Here is a 20,460-nt window from a genome sequence, read left to right on the forward strand (position 1 = left end):
AGAGAAGAGGTTGGTTTTTGACAATTTTTTTCAGCAAAATTCATGGTTTAATTACCTACGACAAAATTTCTAGTTCCTTGCCCGAATTTTTAAGAACAAAAATCATGTGGTATTTTTCGTAGATTTGTTTTACGGACTAAATGCATTGTTTTTTAGAATATTTCTTGTTGAATTTGTTTAAATAAAATTAATGGCTTTCGGTTTTTGGTGTTTTGTATTTGTTTTTTGCAGATTTCTTTACAAACCATTTCTACTAGAAAAATGAAGTTTTTTAGATCTGCAAGGGTTCTCAGTTCTTAAGTGATGCTTGTTTTGATCTTAAATGGGTTTTTAATATTTTTTCCCAAAAATTGTGTAGTGCTTTTCATTTTTTCTGAATATTTTTTCATTGATGTCAAAGCTAGTCAGATTAAAGTCTATGGTTGTATTCTAGACTGATTGCCTTTTGACATGAATTTTGGCACGGCGAATCCGTTTCCCTAGTGGCGCAAAATTGAAATCACTACAAAACGGTTGATGGTGTGAGTTTTTATTGAGTTTGACTCTTTAATTCTTCCATGAATGGAATTTTGTACTTCACTTAGAGGCGTGAGGAATTTGTGGGTATGATTAATTCTCTAGGCATTTGTAACATAAAACTTAGTGGTGTATAGTGCAAGTTGATTAGACTATGATGTACTGACCAATTGCATTTAATTCTTATGCCACATTAGAGAAAGTGAAAGAAGGGCCTTTATAATCCTTCAAAGGAGCTCAAAGTAGATCCACACAAACCTATGAAGGTGCAAGGGTTGCAAATGCCACATCTAAGTCCCTTATCAAAATCTATAATTCAAGGATCACTTTCTATCATTGTTCTTTCCGTTGACTAATATGTTGTAGATTGATTTGATTAAATGATCAGTTAGTACAAGTATATTGTCCAAATGATATGCAAACAATGAAGGAAGTTGTATAACAGCTATAAACATGGAAGGATCAGAACTGAAACTTATAGATAAATGCTACAGAATGATAAAATAAAGCACAAAACTTACCTTGCAAGTCAATGAAGCAGAAAAACTCAGATCTATAAAACTACTATAAAAAACTGCTAGAATCTGAAATTGTTCTTGATCTGGGACCTACAGACTGGTATTTTCAGATTCTGTGAATCTGGGGGTCTTTGGACAGGGACGACCTGGAGGTCAGGGACAGCCTAGAGATCAAGGATGACATGGGTTAGGGAAGAGGTCATCACCTGCTGAGCACAAAATTCTGAAATCCGAAGTTGAACTTGCAACTTGAAACCCTAGTTCTGAATTTCAAGTTCTCTGCGCTGAAAGTCAAGCCCCTGGTTGAGGAGTCAATTTCAAAATGATAAAGCATAAAGAACCAAGACAATGTAAATATTCACTTTGCCTGTGAAACATCCATGGAAGGATTGAGATCTTCTTTCCACAAAGATGATGCTTTAATGGCAATGTAAGTTGTCTCCACAAATGCAAATAGATCCACTAATACTAAATCATAGATCCATGGATAAAGAAATGCTATTGAATTCTTGAATGATAGGTTCTTAAATGCTCCTTAAAAACTTGTTTGAATGGATGATGTCTTGGATAAATCTTGCTCTCAAATGGATGCTCTAAAGACAATAATGGATGCTTGATGGTCGCGTGCAATAGCTCACATCAATCATGGATTGTAATGGGTGGTCAAATGAAGAGAGAAGGCCTTCTTTTATAGCGATTTCAGAACAAAAACCAAGAGGGGCTGACTTAGGAAGGCATGGAACAATTGAAAAGCCCAAAATGGGACCATGATCTGAGGCAAGTCGGATTAGGGACTATGTTGTGATCCTTACCCTGAGGATTCTGAACCTCAAGATGTGGACCAAGATCTCAGAGATGGAAAGACAACAACTAGAAAAGGGGCAGAAACTCATGAACAGGAGATCATAACTGTATTCATGGACCAAGGAGATCACAAAGGTGGGGTGGAGGGGGCGGGGGGGTGGGGGAGCACAGCGCAAAAAGTTCTCACAATGCAAGTGCTTCTATTTTAAGACGATACAACATTATCACTCATATTTTGGATGCAAGTGGCATTTCATACCATTGAGTTTGTATTATTATCATGAATTCTTCAAGTGTAACGATTTCCCTTATGTGAAGGTTGAGTTTTAGTGTGAGCGTAGCCCATTAAGGGTTTGGCTAAAGAGTTGTCAGCCAGGTATTATGGAGAAACAGAGATGATTTATGTTAGCAAGCATTCTTTCAAAATGCACTTATGCTGATCATAGAAATCTTCTAAGGAGAAAACAAGTAAATCTTTCACTGCTCGATGTGGTCATGCTTGCTGCTGTGGACGTGGTGATTTATTGAAGTTTATATGTTATTCGTTTTGGTGTACGATAGCTATATGCTTCTTTATACTTTGACAACTTCAGATTTTGAGGCTTGGTGGCTCATTAATTTATTTCTTTTCTGGTGACAACCTCAATTCCTTCTGTTGACTGTGATTGTGGCAACTTACTTTGGACGATGGCTGTGTAATGTCAGCATTAGAGAACCTTTATTTTTAGAAGTTTTGAAGAGAATGCTGTGGACTTCAGCTAACTTTTCTTTATATAATTGATGGAGTCAAGCATGCATGCTACGTGCTGAAATGATTTTCTTTTTGTATGGGATAATTTTTTGGTGGTCTTCTCCAGCATGCTGGTTACAAGTAGTCAATAACCCTTTTCAGAATTTAGTGCACTTTTGAGTTCATGTGAAAATTGAAGCTGGGTACTTTAGCTGAACAAGTTGGTTTCTCGAAGAGGGCTGGTACTCTCAGTGAGTTGGTGCTCACTTATGTAATTTGTGTTGGTTCCTATTTGTTTAATGAAGGCTATTGATCTGTTATGGTTTTTTACCTGAAACAGTTTTCCATTTGAAATTTGGTATTCTCCTTGTTGATGTTTCTTCTTTCTATTCTTCTTTTTATGTAGTTGCATGAGTTTAAATGTTGAAAATAGTAATTCACCCAACTCTCTCTCCCGTCCCTCCCCTCCTTTTCTCCTTTCGAAATATTTTTTGTGTGCTCTGCCATTGCTATCAAGGTAGTGTTTTTTAAAGAAAAAGAACTTAAATGCTTGGAGGTTGATCCCGAGGGTACACATGGGTTTCTTGAAGGTCTTGCTACAAATAGAGCAACATTATTTGATGGCTCCAAATATGCATTCTAGAGTATTTGAATGCAGACTTATCTAAGGTCTCTTGGTTTTGATGTTTGGAAAAGTGTAAGGACTTGTTCCACATTTCTTCACCTCCTATGGATGCTGATGAAAATAGGGCTTTTAAAATTAATGCAAAAGCCATGAATGCAAACTCATGTGGTTTTTCAGAGACAAAATTTGTAATAGTTCTGCATTGCGATTCAACTGATGAGATTTGGGAGAAACATTGTAAAACATATGAAGTAGATAACAAGGTTAAGAAGGCAAAGCTTTAGACTCATTGAAGACATTTTGAAAGTTTAAGGATGTGGGAAGAGGAAAATGTTGCTGCTTATTGTAAATGTTACAGGATCTCTGATAGAACTATATTCTGAAAATATCTGACTGAATGTTTAATGTGGATAACAGTAGGTTTGAACTTAATATTGAAGTGACAGTTCTGAACAATTAAATAAACCAAACTGATATATTAAATATCTGCTACTGGATAACTGCAAAGCCTTAGTATAAATTGGAGACTGCAGACTGTGGTGATTGATTGCTGCTGAAGTTATTGAACATTGCTGTGATTTGATATCTTTTCCCATCAGCAGTGAGCGTAAATGAGGAAGTCAAAGGTCATGTCACATAGAGACATGACTCTACGTGGCAATTTCCACGTAGGGTCATGTCCCTATGTGATATGACTAAATAATAATAACCAAGCCTTAACTAAGTGCTGCCTCAACCATTCAATGCTTTATGAGAGTTGCCTGCATCTTAGCTAAGTTATCAGTGTTATAAAGAAGAAGACCAATCTGATCATATATATATATATGTAAAATATGATATACAGATGCTTCAGTTCGACTGAGGCTATCACTGTTAGTTTTAACACTCTGTCTTAGCAAGGGAGAAGTGAATCATCAAAATGAGCTCATATTCTCTTGATATGTGCACTGACATCAAGCTCATTGATGCCTATTAGGAGAATAGGTCATCTGATTTCCGACACTCTGGGACAGCAACGTAATGTACATTGTAGTCTATCAGATAACAAGAAATAAAAATGTCATGATCTCAATCTTGACAAGTATCATGATTTCTGGCACTCCAGGACAACAATTTAATGTAGTCTATTATGATACATTCGTTATCATGACTCCTAGCACTTTGGGACAACAATTCAATGAGTCTTTCATGATAACACGTCAAGCTATTGATAAGATTGTCACCTTACAATAGCCACCTTCCAAAATATAAATGTCAATGAAAGATCGTCACCTTTCATGACATATTACACATATGAAAAATAGTAATTCTCATGATATCCACCATGAACCAAGTCAGAGGGTAGATCCACCACGGTTGCTCCTAGAGGGTGGAACAAGAGATTTTACCTCAAGCTTCTCTCACGATTTGTTGACCTTTAAAAAAAAAAAGATTTCTAGTTCATGATTGCTTCTGATTGGAATGCTAGACTCCCTCGGAATCTGATATCAACCCTTTTACAATGTTGCCTCTAATGAAGTGTCAGACTCCCTCTTTATATAGAAGCATACTAATAATCTCAATCATCAAGAATATTCACTGCAAGAGCCTTACATAATCTAGCTTGATTATCAGAGGACTAATGAATTCTAGAACACAACTTCTTTGGAGCTACTATCATAAGATTGAGTTTGCATAGTATTTGGTAGCATTTGTCAAGTACCAACCTTGTTTTCCAAAATAGAGGAAAAGATCATGGAAAATAGCTCTTATAGTATGTATAAGATTACAAATAGGAGAGAGACTACAATGAGTAGATAAAAGTAAAAGCAAATAAGAATACTTATCTTCATATGAGGGTCCATAGGCATTTGAGAATGGAACACCTCCTTTCTAAAGATGGTTAAAGTGAGAATAGTACATTTGTTATTATTCCCCTTCTCAATGTAAAAGTCCTACTTATCCATTATTCAGAGTTTTCTTGGTATCCTTGTGACATAATATGCTTGTAACAAATGTCTTTTAAGATGAACCATATATTTTGGATGACAAACATAACACATCCATCAGGAGATTGAACTGTCACAATTTTCCTTATAGTGTTCACATATTAAAGAACTTGTGCCAGATAAAGAGATTGAAAACTAGCAAAAATGATGTATGCAACTTTGTTATAGCAAAAGAAAACATCCAATATCCTCAATTATTATTGCATTCTCATATGCAAATCCTATCAACTTGAAGAATTTTGGATGTATCACTATTGCAACGATCGGTAGTGTGAAGTTCAACAAAGTCTCAGTCATGGCATCTTCCATGATCACATAGCTCTAACTCAAATGTATATTTTCTCTTTTCGATAAGAATAAATCCCTTACTTCCCCTTTAATGATCACATAGCCTTTGCCAATTTGGAATGTTCTCTTGAGCATGAATTTCCTTCACAAATGGTTCCCATAGTTTTGGTCAAACCATGTAGACCTACATTCACTAGCTGTGCATCCAAGATCTTTTCTCCAATTGCTGCAAGGTGATCACGGATCTGTGTGATCCTCATAAGGTAGTTGGTAACATAATCAGATTTGGTCATTTGACACTCTCAAAGCGTGTTGTTCAGAACTATCTTTTGGTTCATATTGTCACTTTGAAAGAGATCAAGTAAGGCATCAAACATGTCCTTGACTTTCGTCTTTTCTGCTATATGTAGAATCTAGTGATCCTTTACAACATCTAGAATCACCCTTCGCGCTTTAGTGTCCTTATCATGTGTTGCCTGAAGTGCATGATCTGTATGTAGTGGAAGAAACTTTCTACATTCTCCCACAAGTCTTGCCCTTTGAGAAGCAGTATGAGTCTTGCGTTCCATGACAAGAAGTTTGAAACACCATCTATCCTGTCCTCAAACCCGAGACTGTTGGCCGCCATATCTGTCTTGTGCTTTTATTTTAGAGATTACAACTCTAATACCATGCTAATTTCTTAAATCCAGTATCTAGGTAAATAGATCATATCTAGATTTAAACTACTAGATTTATTTAACGAAATAAAGCAGTGGAAAACTTAAAAACACAAAACACATTCATACATAGCTCATATGCTCTTCAATCAATTCATCATTCAAAATAAATTCAGAATTTACAAGAGCTCCCAGTACATGGGAAAATGGTTCTGAAACAAGTTACAAACAAAACAACAAACTTGGAATATACTTGGTATTGCTACATTCTCCTTTGCTGTTAATTGTTGTAAACTATCTTCTCTCTGCCTTGCTGAAAATCAGAAATCTCTTCTCTGATTTTCTCTCTGTCTTTCTCTCTCTCTCTCTCACACACACACACACACATTCTTCTTAGGTGACTACTTTAATTAGTTAGGTGGATAGAGTACTACTTGAACTGTACATCCTCAAAGTAGAGTCTTACTTGAACTCTACTTCTAACTTACCTTTCTGAGCTACAATTATCAATAAAATCTAGAAGTGTTCAAGGTTGAGGGTGAACTTTTAAAGATTTAATGCGTTTCTTGCCCTAGTTGTCCAACAACCAATTGCAAGGAAAACATTCAAGAGAATCAACTAGGCAGATGTTAACTGACCAGCCGATTTTTGTGAGTTCAAAACACAATAATTGTAGGTTATGTCTATTGAAGACAAAGATTTTTTGTTAGCTACTTCTTAGGTGACTCTCCCTCAAATAGCTAGTGGCAAAATTTATGTATGTCGTCCCAGCCTCAGTCATCACACTCTCAATGCATGTTGAGAGGCCTTGCATACCTCCCCATCAAAAGCCTTGAGATTGCTTGAGAAGAGAACGTTGAGATTGAGGTACTATCCCACTATGAGAGTGGTTGATGGAGTTGATTGTTGCACTTCTGATTTTGGATGGTCAGTTTAGCCCAATCAATGGCCTAATAAATGTGACCAATTAGGTTTTTCTCTCCATCAACCAGGTGCAAAATGTTAACCAAAGGTTCCAAAATCTACAAACAAATCAAAGTTTAAATAAAAATAAGAACTCAAAAAAATTAACAGTATGTTGTTAAAATAAGTTATAAACAGTGAAATTAAGGGCTTCAATTTTAAATTTAAATTGAAGTCAACTTGATTATCCTTATAGTGCTCTCACAAAGATAGAAAGAAAATTGTTAGTGATTGTCTCTCCATCAACTTTGTTTCACTATCAGGAATGTATTTACTTCAAACTTGCCATTGATACTCTCACAAAGTAAATATATTGAAGTTGACCTGTAATTGCTAAAATCAGAAAACTAAATATTCGTTAAAACATTTTTAATTAAAATATCAATGTTTAAAATAAAAAGAGTGCTTTAAATACAAATCAGTAACATTAACTGGAATATATTTGAAAAATGAATAAATAACATTTGAAATTGAAGAAAAAAGACACTTTTTAAAAATATTATAAAATGATTTCCTCTTTTTTTGGGCTAGTTTTCACTCTTTTACTTTCTAGGTCAGTTAGTTCCTTGATCTCTCTGGAATTTCTCTTATCACCTTTGGTCATGGATGTTTTTGATTTGGTATTGCATCAATCCTTTATTATTCTCAATGACATCTTTTGATAGATCTCTTGAACCTTTGCCACCTTTCCATTTCCCACCTACTTGGCACCTAATACTGTCTTGGAGAGTAGACATCAAGATGAAAGATTTTTGGTATTTTGTATATGTTTCATCATTTTCCTTTTGTACTCGATCTGGTATGATATATAAATTTGTAAATTTTCTTGGTAAACCTTAACAGATCCTAACCAGGGTGTCAATAATGAAACTTATGCTAGCAAGAAATCTGAGGGATGCAGACCAGTATTTTGTACTCAAAGAAATTCTAGTGTTGTAATCTTCTTACGCTGGATTTAGTCCTATTGAGGCAAGCAAAGAATTATATCTAGATCTTATATGAATTGTCAGTCAAAATATTAACATCATACACAATATAATAGTTCAGAACTCATATGGATTTGTATTCATTACTATTAATCATATAATATTCATTCCTTATATCTCTTTTATACATTCATTTAATCTGATTCACTTTTTCTATATTGTATTCTTGTATTCTCCTCTTTTCCTAATCATACCAGTGGTGAATGGATCTCACAACCTACTCATATTTACAATATTGGACGTGGCCTTTGAATGGTATCTCTAAAGTACAGTCTATATTTCAGATATTATATTCCAGAGTCTTATAGTGAGATGCTGCAGCTGCTCCAGATCTGTCTTTTTAATCCTGCCACGAATGGTCTAGGATTCAACATGGAATTCATGCATAACTTAAATGAGCACAGAGAAACCATGTTAAGAATCTTGTAATAGACAGAATGGACACCAATAGGGTGGAAATGACAACCAAGGGTAAACTAGCATGTATTTGTTCACAGAAGTATGCTTCACAACCACGGTGAATCTCAGAAGTTCAAGTGCATGAAGGCTAAGAAAAACAAAACTCATGCACGCTGATGAAAAGAGATGTTTGGAATATCACGCTAAAATTGAAAAAGGTGACAATATCATGTAAATCAAAACTATGGATTGTATAACTTGTTTAAAGCAAAAATTTTACATATTAACAAATTTATACTCAGTTTTTTGTATGGTTAACTTAAAAACAAATTTATTGCTTTTAAATTAATAATTATAATTCTCGTTGTCTTTATTTCATGTAGGCCAATCTAGAAAGAAATATTAAGATTCATTATTACCTTCATGCTTGTGTGTCATACAGTGGGTTGCCATATTTCCTCACGGTTTTTCAAAAAGATTTTCTGCCTCATACTTTTTATACATGACACTAATTGGATTGGACAAAGTAGTTTTTTAGTATATATTATGATGTTAAATTTTAAGTGTTATTAAATTTTGTATTTTTTGGATTTTATGTGATGTATTTTTTTCTCATGTTTAAAAAGTATGATATTTTAAATTGCAGGATTATATTTTGGAAGGCATTGATTGGACTAGAGTTGAGTTTGAGGACAATCAAGTCTGTTTAGATCTCTTTGAGAAGGTTTGCAATGATTTTGGAGTCCTTTTGTGCAAGTTCAAGTCTCTAATATTTCAATTACATATAAATACTTGAGTTTGGAAACTGTAGTATATTTTCAAATGAGTAGTTGCAAATGTTAGAAGATGAGTTGAAGGTGAATATATTATAAAAGATGTTGGTTTGTAGCAACTATACTTGTAGGAGGATACCTATATTGACAAGTCAATGCCAACTGAAGCTGGGGAGTATCTTGTGTATGACAAAACATTTTCTTGTGTTGTACAAATTGACAACTTGGCCATAATTAGATGTTGACTTACTTCTTCCTAAGTTAAAAAGGAGGTACATTAAATCCATATACAATATTCTTCCAAAGTGGGCCAACTGCTGATAAAAATCTAAGTTAGAAATACTTTAGTGACAACATTCAACTTTCTATACTTTAGTGATTGTTCTTAAAGATAAGAGTGATATTGTCTAACTGAGTCTTGGCAGGGGATTATCAGTTACTAGCTAACAACCTATACTGTGATATTCTTGTTAGGATATAATTGTGTAGTTTTCAAGTCAAACTCATTGATCCATGTTCCGTCAGTAGTGGTTCACAAGAACCCATCTCTCATGCGAATGAATGGAACACTTTTGCATTTAGGTGATGCTCACATAAATGAAGCACGAGGACTTTCAGGGAGGTCACCCATCCTAGTACTACTTCAACTAATGACATCTATTGACACATTTATAGTACTTATCTTTCTCACCTAGAGCCACAACAATGCACTTCATTCAATACAAACATTAAAATATTCAAAAACATTGTCTATTGTAGCCATAAGTTGAGTGCAAGAATATAGTTGGCGTGCTTGCTAAGCTAGGGATCAAAAGGAAACAATGTTTTATGCTAATTACTTATAATAGTTTCCTCATAACACAAATCTATGGGAATTATGTTGATTCTTATTTATATAATGAATTTTATTCAAGGACATAAAAAAAAGCATAGAATTCATGCCTACTCTCTCCATACGGAATCTAGCATTTCTCGTGCATGTGTCTGTATCTCACAAATCATACAAAATCCTTTAATACCATCTTTCGTATCAAGATAAAAATTCAAATATATATGTTTGCTAGTCTAACTAGCGGTGTCACATGCAACTATCTAAAAAATGCATTATGTGCTAGCTATTGTGATAAAAAGACACACTATATAGTGGGGACTAACTAGAGGTTCTTCTGTGAATGATTAGCATGAGAAAACTACTCTCCTTTGACATGGTAAAACACCTCATTTCTTTACACCCTATTCTAGATCATGACCGACCTCTTTGTTTGTTGATAAGAAAGGCTTTATCAAATTAGCACGGAATCCAATCTTTGATGAATGAACCAAGCATGTGGATGTTCACTGTCACTACATATAAAATTTGGTTGAAGATGAGACAATAGACTTGCACTAATTGTCACTACATATAAAAGCTGGTTGAAGATGACACAATAGACTTGCACTATGTTCCTACAACGGACTAGGCTGCACTATGTTCTCACCAAGCCTTTTGATCCTGATAAGTTTGTCAAATTTAGAGGACAACTTAGTGTTATGGATAGATTAACTAATAAGGGGGGATATATTGAAAATAGGTAGATTCTATTTTATCTAATGGTTTTCTATTTGTGATCTATTGTATATATTAGACTGCTTCTAATATTTTGTTAGTTTTTAGTTAAATAATAGCTAGAATAGTATTTTCCTATTCTTCACGATTGTTTCCTAAGGAAACATCCCTTATTCATTTGTATTTATTGATTATTGATTAATGTTAATAACAAGTAAGTATTTTACTAGTTACTTCTTGTAATAAGTTTGTCAAATTCAGAGGAAAGCTTGGTGTTATGGATAGATTAACCAATAACGGGGGGAGGGGGGGGCGGGTATATTGAAAATAGGTCGATTCTATTTTATCTAATGGTTTTCTATTTGTAATCTATTGTATATATTAGACTGCTTCTATTAGTTAAATGATAGCTAGAATATAATTTTTCTATTCTTTGCGATTGTTTCCTAAAAAAAATCCTTTATTCATTTGTATTTATTGATTATTGATTACTATTAATAACAATTAAGTATTTTACCAATTACTTCCCATAATACTTGCTCCTATTTTGCAAATTGTAGACACAACAACAGGAAATAGAGATAGGTGAAAGCCTTTGTCAATGTTTACCCAAAGTTCTACACCACCCTCTATGAGTACCTAAAACACTTCGAAATATTCTTCTTGAGTGAGGTACTCTTATATAAATATTTTTGCCATATAGAAAATAACATAGGATTTGCCAAGAATTCAATAATTTGAAGTTGAATGCAAATAAATGCAGCCAAATACAATGTATGGCACATCAATTGCATCCATTAAGAACAAGCAACCCTGAAAGAAAAAGAAGAGGGCAACAATGACATGAACTTGGGGACTGCAGCACAGATGAATGTATGGGAATGTTTTCACAAATAACAACCTAAATAAAGTGGACATACTTGACAGATGCGAGTTTGATACGAGCCAAAGATGAGATCAAATTATGATACCTCAACGCTTATATAAAATTCAACACATTTCATAATTTGAAATGCCCCTTCATATATTGAGTTCAATTTTCAGTTCAAATATACATTTCTTATAAATTGGTCCATAAATCTTCTCATTCAGATTTATAGTTCTATGATCTTTATTAAATCTTCATATCTATTCCCTAAGTTTTCTTCACTCTCCTGATACTTATATCTTTTTACCCATGAGTCACGACTCCTCATGACTAATCAATATTTTGATTATTAATTGAGTCTATATACTTTACCTCACGACTAATCAATATTTTGATTATTAATTGAGTCTATATACTTTATTCATTTATTAACATATTTGTCTTTCATTAAGGTTAAGTGTTATTAATATATTTATAAGATTGATTGTCGTTGATTATTATATTAATTTCTATCTTTATTTATTATTATTTATTTGACCTTATTATTTTATTAGTTATTACCTTAGTAACATCTTATTATTATATCAATAATATTTTATTATTGTTTCTTTAATAATATATCAAATCATTAAACATATTTTAATAATTATATTTGCTCATCATTTATATATAGTTATTTATTCTGATAACTTAATTTATATATTTATTTAAAATAATTAATTCTATTTTATTTCATTCACCTATATTACCATAATTAGGGGACATGACATAAATGCGTATAAAACACGTGGTCAAGATAATACCATGGTGTCCGACGCTGATATTCCAGGCTACCCATTGTTAACAAAGCAAGAGATAACACTTAATGACAAACCACAACAAATGCTCCTCTACCAAACCACTTTACATGATCATTCAAGGAACAACTGTTACATGAAATCCTACTTGCATATGAAATGTGCTCGAGTAAAATACTACAATGGGAAAGCCAACTTCTCACGCTAGCTCCTGTAGAAGTTGCTGCATTCAACATGTGTGCAATGACAATAAATTCAATGCTCAAAATTCCAATTGAAGCAATGCAACCATTGCAAGGAAAAGCATTTACAACATTCCAAGAGGAATTAAAGGACATTAAATATATTCTTGTTGATGAAATGAGCTTCATAGGGCCAAAGTTGCTATAAAAAATAAACATTAGACATCTTGACAAATTGAGCACCTATGCTTTATTTGAGTTTCACAGTTTCCACTTGTGCTGGACAAGCCTATATACACATCACATTCACATGCCATGACGTGTGAGAGTAGTTCACGATAGTTGTTGCCTTACAAACAATGTTAACAAAACTTTGTTAAATACTACAAAATATACGAAATGCAGAGTGATACTAGTGTAACAAACAAATTTTCTTAACTAAAAAGATAGAGCTATATTCTGAATTAAAACAGCTACGAAAACAATACTTCAAATCCAAATTACCGAATTGAACATCTTTAATTCCATTTCATCTGAAATTAATTGAATTAACAACAACTGTAACAACAATCAATTGAAATAATTGATTTCTATCATAATTACAAAAATAACTTAAATCATTACCATTAATTCTATGATATTCAATAATTACAAGAGAAAGTAAATGCATAGTAAAGAATGGTAGAAGAACATACAAATCTAACTAGAGAGTCTTGTAATTGTTGTGCAAGCCTCAGCTTTTGGATAAGATGAGAAGCATTAGCTTAGGCTTAACCTCCCAACTACGGACCATATAAATCCCCACACAATCTTTTGACAAGAAAGGTCCTCCCTACCCTGGGGCTAGGCTTGGGGCACTATTAGTCCAACCATGTGAGCTATACTAGTGTTTAGAATTTCCGCTTAGTAATAGACAGACATGTCTGATTAATTGGTGCCATCAACATCATGTGATCTATAAAAGGCAAGCATGCCTTCAATGACCTTGGCCAAGGTTTTAGATTGGTTTATAATACATGATCACCACTGCTTGACTTGACAATAGGGTAAGTAGATTGGACATGCATGAGCTTATTTGATAGTTCTTAAAGCTAAAGTTATCATATCAAATTTGATTCTTGTTCCTTGTTTTTGTAGAACTTACTTTCTACCTCTTCATCCTCTTTCTTGGCCATCCAGCCCGGGTGAGTCCTTGGTGTTTGTTCATTAATGAAATCAGTTCATTTGTTGAAACTCAGCTGATGGAAAGATAATAATTTAGTACTAGCATGAAGTCGTCCTTGTGACTCAAGGACTTCTCTCAAAAGAATCAAAGAATTATATTTCAGAATTAAAGGACAAGCTGATTTAAGAATGGAAACATAAATATTGCATATTCATTCAGTTTCAATTTCAAACATGGTCAGATTACTTGGTAAGTTTGATTGAATGAACTATTCATTATTCATCGTTTACTTCACAGTTATGCATTAACGAAATAACATTGGCTGTCTTTAGAACCCACTTGCATTTAGATTTCAGATGCAATATATATACTAGATAGAAGAATAGAAGCTATTCTCATAACCTGAAAAATGATGGAATGAACTTGGTTATTCCCGATTGGCCGGCTCTCAATGATTTGGGTTGTCAAAACGAATATCGGATACAGAGTCCCTCACCAAAGAAACAACAAGCTCGGATTCAATTTCAATATCGGGTCGGATAGAAGAAGTAAGAACACAAAAAAGAAAGAAGTGAAGAGAGTAGTATCGATGATAGCTGAAAGAAATACAGTCGAGCTTATATGTCTAAACAAAAGAGAAAGCTTCAATTGAAGTTGCTGCCCAAGATCGCAGTTGCAAGCAAGATCAACGACTTCTTGGTTCACCGATTCAAAAGAAAGAAATATCGCCAAGTGTACTCATCGTCCCTCTTAGAGACTTATAATTTAAAAACAGAATTTGAAGGACTCCTTATTAAAAGAATAATTTATAACTATATATATATATATATATATATATATATATATATATATATATATATATATATATATATATATATATATATATATATATATATATATATATATTTATTTGCACATATATATTATTTTCGAATGATGTCATCATACTATCATTGTATCCAAGGTTATACCTATTAGGATACACATCTATATATGTGCATAATTTGAAGAATTTATTTTGTCTTCATATCCTCTCGATATACATGCATGTATGTATGTATACGCATATTAATAGAGACGAGCTTGGATAATTTAATACCACGGTGGAACCATACCTTTATACATATGTGCAGTTGTGTATATATATATATAATGAAATGATGAGGATGCCAACATAGACCATCAAAGGTACGAATTTGATTATGTTAAAATATTTAAATATTTTAAATGATGTCCAAGTAGCTCATGTGTGTCCAATGTATGTACCTTGTTATACAGTCGGTAGCTCCTTACTAAGGTAGTTAGAGGTCATACCTGTCGATTGGATAAATGGACTGTTGGTGTAAATAAGTATTTACTTATTACACTTAAGTTTTACTTAGGTTAATGCATTATTTAATTAATGGCAGCATTCCACCTAATGGCAGCCAAGCCCTTATTCCGTCAGGCAATTTGATTTTTCTTCGCAGCACGTAGTATTTACATTGTGCATAACACACTCACCCACTCAATGTGGGATAAATCCCCACTTTTCGGCGCGAAAGATCGTACTCTGCAACCGCAGTCCGAATCCCGGCAACAGAAAACAATTTCGGTGACGTTGCTCACCGACACGCGGTAGTGACTATGCATATAGTTAGTCCTACTTAGCATCCACGGTGGACAGCATCGGCCGCGCGAACCAATCCGCACCTGGACATGTGTCATTGTTTAATTTGCTGCCACAACATGACAGTGCCACGTCACATCTGACTAGGCAAGCCACACCATCTATTTTTGTACAATTCCGTACAGTACGGAAGATCGCATCAGCTGCCATGTCTTCAAGTGGACCTGGCTTTCGCTGACGTCATCCTATCTCTAAGATTAAAATTGACACCCGTTTGAACCTCATTCCAGGGAAAATTACATCAGCTGCGACGGCTGTATGACTGTCAAATTTAACCCCATCATTCTCTGATGCAACCCCTCTCTAAATTCATTTTGGTTTTTGCAGTCCAACTTTGAGAGGCCATAACTCGCACATCTAGACTCCAAATCAGGTGCGATTTTTTTTGAAATTGGGTAAAATTTTATAAATTTTTCAATGGTGCAGCTATTTTTTGGTTTTGGTGCACGGATTGTTCAGAATTTGCGTTTTTTGGTGACTGTACCTGGATAATCCTACATTTTGCAACTTCAAATGCTCCATACGGGCACATCTGGAGTCGAAAACAGGTTTTTTTTTTTTTGAAAGTGCGTATTTTTTCGTCTACTTTCTAGATCTACCATCAGATTGTAGGGTTGTGTAGAAAAAATTGTCACTTTCAGCAATAGGGCCTTCTTTGCTTTGTAATGCTTCAGAATTGTAGCACTTTGTAAAGTTTCAGATTTGTACTCTATTAAGAGGTTGTAACAAGCAAAATCAGAAGTCCACGAAGGCCAAAATTGGCAAGTGGCCCATTGTAATCGCACTACTGATAAAGTGCCCAAAGCATCTATTTTTGGGGGGTTTCTTGATTTAGTGAAAAGGGGGGGTATTCTTGGTTTTGTGTTCTCTCTTTTTTGCAATTTTCTTTCATTTTCTGCATTATGGGCAACTTTAAGTTTCCTAAATTAAGTCTTCATAACCATGCTTCGTGGTCAATCAAAATGTTGTATCACTTAATGCATAATAGAGTTTCACAATATGTAAATGGTACTCTTCCTAAACCAGCAGGTGATAATGTATCAGCAAGTGATATTTCAAGTTGGGCAGCAATGGACAGAAAAGCCCTAGGTGATATATGTTTGGGGGTAGATGATAAGATCATGTATTAAATCAAGAAATGTACTACATCCAAGGAAGCTTGGGATACCCTCGAAAGCCTTTATGGGAAAGTGTTTGAAGAGGATGTGTTCAAGATTGAAGATGAGCTTGTATCCTTAGATCCTAAGTCATATGACTCAATACAAGACTTCATCATTAAGGTGAATGAATTAAGGACAAAGCTTATTGATTGTGGGAGTTCTATCAAAGATGACAGACTGATCTATCTCATACATAACAAGCTGCCATAAGAATATTCCACATTTGTATCTTCTTTTAACACCACAAAGACTACCTTAGGGTCTGCCTACAAGAAAGTCACTTTTGATGAATACGCTAAATTGTTGGATGATGAAGAAAAGAAGTTGAAATCAATGGGGATTCTCAAATCACCTCAGTTAAAGCATTGGTGGCCAACAATGAGGATTCTCAACATTCAGCTGGATAGTCTTCAAATAAAGGAAAGGGTAAGAAGAAGTGGAAGAAAGATAAATTTGAGGATGCAGAAAAGACAACACCACAATCTAATCAACAAGGCAAGTCCTCGAATTCCAACAAGAAAGGGGACAACAATAAGGAGAAGAAGAAGTGTGCTTATTGCAAGAAATCGGGTCATGAAGAGCATGAGTGTTATCTCAAAAAGATTGATGAATTAACCAACATCATGAAGAAACATAATGTTCCATTGCCTAATGCTTATAAGGATAAAGGGTCATCTTCAGATTCAAAGGGCAAAGGGCAAGCATTCATGGCAAATGCAAACTCTTCAAAGGAATGGATATTTGACTCAGGTGCCTCATATCACATGGGTTCTTCAAAGGAAGATTTTTTTTCAATGATGCAGTCCAAGGTACCACACATCTTCATGGGGAATGATAGCAAAATGGAAGTTGAAGGGAAAGGAAACGTGGAAATGGAAAATGGAGAGTTTCAAGAGGTTCTCTATGTTCCAAATCTAAGTTCAAATCTCTTATCAATCTACCAAATCACTCACCTTGGAGATGGACACAGAGTTGAGTTCTTTCGAGACTCAGTTCAAGTGCACAGTCTTAGAGACAATTCCTTGGTTGCAGTGGGGAAAGTGAATCACAACAAAAGGTTGTACTCTTTCTCGCATTTTGTACCCAAGTCTTCTTCAAAAGCCTTGTTATCTCAATTTATGGTCATCTTGACTACCACTACCTTCAACAACTTTGCAAATACCACATGGTGAAAGGTCTACCTCAAATCAACTTTTCTAAGGGTGAATGTTCAACAGATTCAGTGGATATGCATCCAGAGGGGAAGTTACAAAGGGGGAAGTCTTCAAGAGCACCAGGTGTTCTACAAATGGTTCACATGGTATTAGCAGGTCCTTTTGCAGCTAGACAGGGTCACTATATACTCACTTTTGTTGATGACTTTTCAAGGTTCACTTGGGTCTACTTTCTGTATAGTAAGAATGAAGTGTTGGACAAGTTTTTAAACTTCAAGGCTCATGTAGAACGGAAGTCCAAAAAGGCCATCAAAGTACTCCGCATGGACAATGGAAACATGGATGTGAACAGAAGACTTAAGGACTTTTGCATACATGAGGGAATTGATCTTCAGACTCCATCAACATTTAGTCCGCATAAGACAGATATTGCAGCATTGAGGATTAGGACTCTCAAATCTATGGCAAGTTGCATGATACATGCCAAGTCTCTCGATCCATCATTAGAAGTCGAAGCAATCTCATGTGCCACTCACATTCTTAATCGTTCTCCTCATCCAACCTTAGATAGCAAAACTCCTTTTGAGGCATGGTGTGGCAAAAAACCTATTGTGTCACACTTCAGAGTCTTCGGTTGTCCTGCATGGGCAAACAGATCTTCCAGGAGATGCAAGGCACAGTCATCTCGACCTTGTACTTTCATTGGTCATGAAGACAGTGTGAAGGCATATAGACTTCTAGATCCAGAGACACATCAGATATTTTTGGAGAAGGATGTATACTTTGAGAAAAGTTCACCAAGCTTGTCCTCTACTCCTCTTCGCACATCATACAGTGTGGAAACTGATAGTGATTTCAGCGATAGTGCTTCAATAGATTTAAACACGTGGGGTTCTATCGATAGTTACAGTGAGAGGTCACTTCATCGGTTCAATCCACATGCATACATCGCCACAGTGATAGGTCTAGAACAACAGGGTACATCCAGTCTTCTAGATACAGGTTCAATGACAGATTTGGGGGACAGTATTCGTAATCTGCCTCTTCTTCTTGATGCAGAATTACCTTCTTCAGTTGTCACGAGGGTTCCATCAGACTCTCTTGTTCATTCTCTACATCATTAATCCTCATAGGTTGAAGTGATTGTGGATACTTATGATTAGCAGTTGCAGCAGGGTTTTTCATCAGTTGCAGAGACAGACAGTTCTTTGGGACAGGTTCTTTAGCCAGTTGAGCAGGTTTCAGAGAGATCACTTATCCATGGGATTCTTTCCACGCACAGCGGAAGTGTCTCATTTGTACCCTTGGCATTGTTTCTTAAGGGGAGGAACACCATTCTGCAGTCTTGGATCAGCTTCTTCATCGGAGCAGTCATTGTTCAACATTCTTCTTTGGGGGGGGGGGGGAGGGAGCCCATCATGTCTCTCTTCCTCTTCTCATCATTCTCTTACGTATATACTGGATGTATGTGATAATGGGGGGGGTCTTGATTACTCCATCCATCCATGCATCTTGATTTATCTCTCTTTTTGGGGGAGGGTTTTTCCCATAAGGTTTTCCCTCTTTCCCCGCTTTATGGGAGATTGCATAGCATTATGTACATGGGTACCTAACATGGCCTAGTAGTCGGGACTCATATTGCATATCATCCTAGATTTCGTAAGCTTCAGGGCATTCCCCTAAGTTGCACTTAAGGGGGGGTGTTGGTGTAAATAAGTATTTACTTATTACACTTACTTAAGTTTTAGTTAGGTTAATGCATTATTTAATTATTTTGCATTATTTTATTATTATTTTAGGTGAGACACTTAGGAGTTTGTGAACTCTCATTGAGTTACGCAACTCTAATTATGCACATGGTGTTTACAACACAGGAGTATGCATCATTCATTGAGTTGTCATGTTGACAACACAGTTATCCGCACTCCTCATTTAGCACATGTTGTCTACACCACTGATTTGCGTGCTACACCATTGTAGGTTTATCCTCACATCATCGCACTTAATCCCATGTTCAATGGAGGATAACCCATATCTGGTGGACATGTGCCTGGTTGTATGACATGTCATAATGCTGACTTCTATGTATTCTAGAAGCTCTCCTGAGGCTTTTATATTCAGGCACTCCTAGTGTACTCTTAACAAGTGATTGAATGAATATCGTCATTCTAATCATACTCTGTCTATTTTGGTCTACTGTGTGCTTGTGTTGAGTTCTTTAGTTCTTGGGTGAATTCTGGCCTAAGCCAAATTCTTACATGGACTAAGGTAGTGCCCCATTCCATAGATTTCGTTAAGCAATGCTTTCTCCACTTCATCTACTCCTACAACCACCTGTGCAACATTTCCACAATAATAACAAGTTTTCCCATTATAAATCATCATCAACCTATAATATAGTTAGTTGTAAAAATAGTTAACTATCATTGTCCAATAAACAAGCAACTGCTAACTACCATCATCAGACATATGATAAGTAATGGCTAACTACCATCATCATTAAGCAATTATGCATAATAATTGTTAACCAAGTTCATATGAAATAAAATCGGTTAAGTATAACTACCCTTTTCACATGAGCAAGGAATCAATAGTTTTAACTAATCATCACTACGGCTATAATTTATTTTAAAATAGGTCAAAATTTTGGGATGCAAGAACTAGGAAGAT

General features: G+C 35.1%; 1 protein-coding gene across 1 annotated transcript in view; it reads left to right on the forward strand.

The window, feature by feature from the left end:
- LOC149533398 (myosin-3-like) overlaps nt 1–20,460 on the forward strand; it is a 166,088-nt gene that overhangs the window by 99,826 nt on the left and 45,802 nt on the right. The window contains exon 15 of the mRNA XM_089806981.1: nt 9,123–9,200. Coding sequence (XP_089663107.1) covers nt 9,123–9,200 — 78 coding nt within the window. The remainder of the gene's footprint in view (nt 1–9,122; nt 9,201–20,460) is intronic.

The sequence above is a fragment of the Cupressus sempervirens genome, chromosome 10 (genome assembly GCF_028749045.1).
Source record: "Cupressus sempervirens isolate cs-2001-9-10 chromosome 10, ASM2874904v1, whole genome shotgun sequence".
Classification (NCBI taxonomy): domain Eukaryota; kingdom Viridiplantae; phylum Streptophyta; class Pinopsida; order Cupressales; family Cupressaceae; genus Cupressus; species Cupressus sempervirens.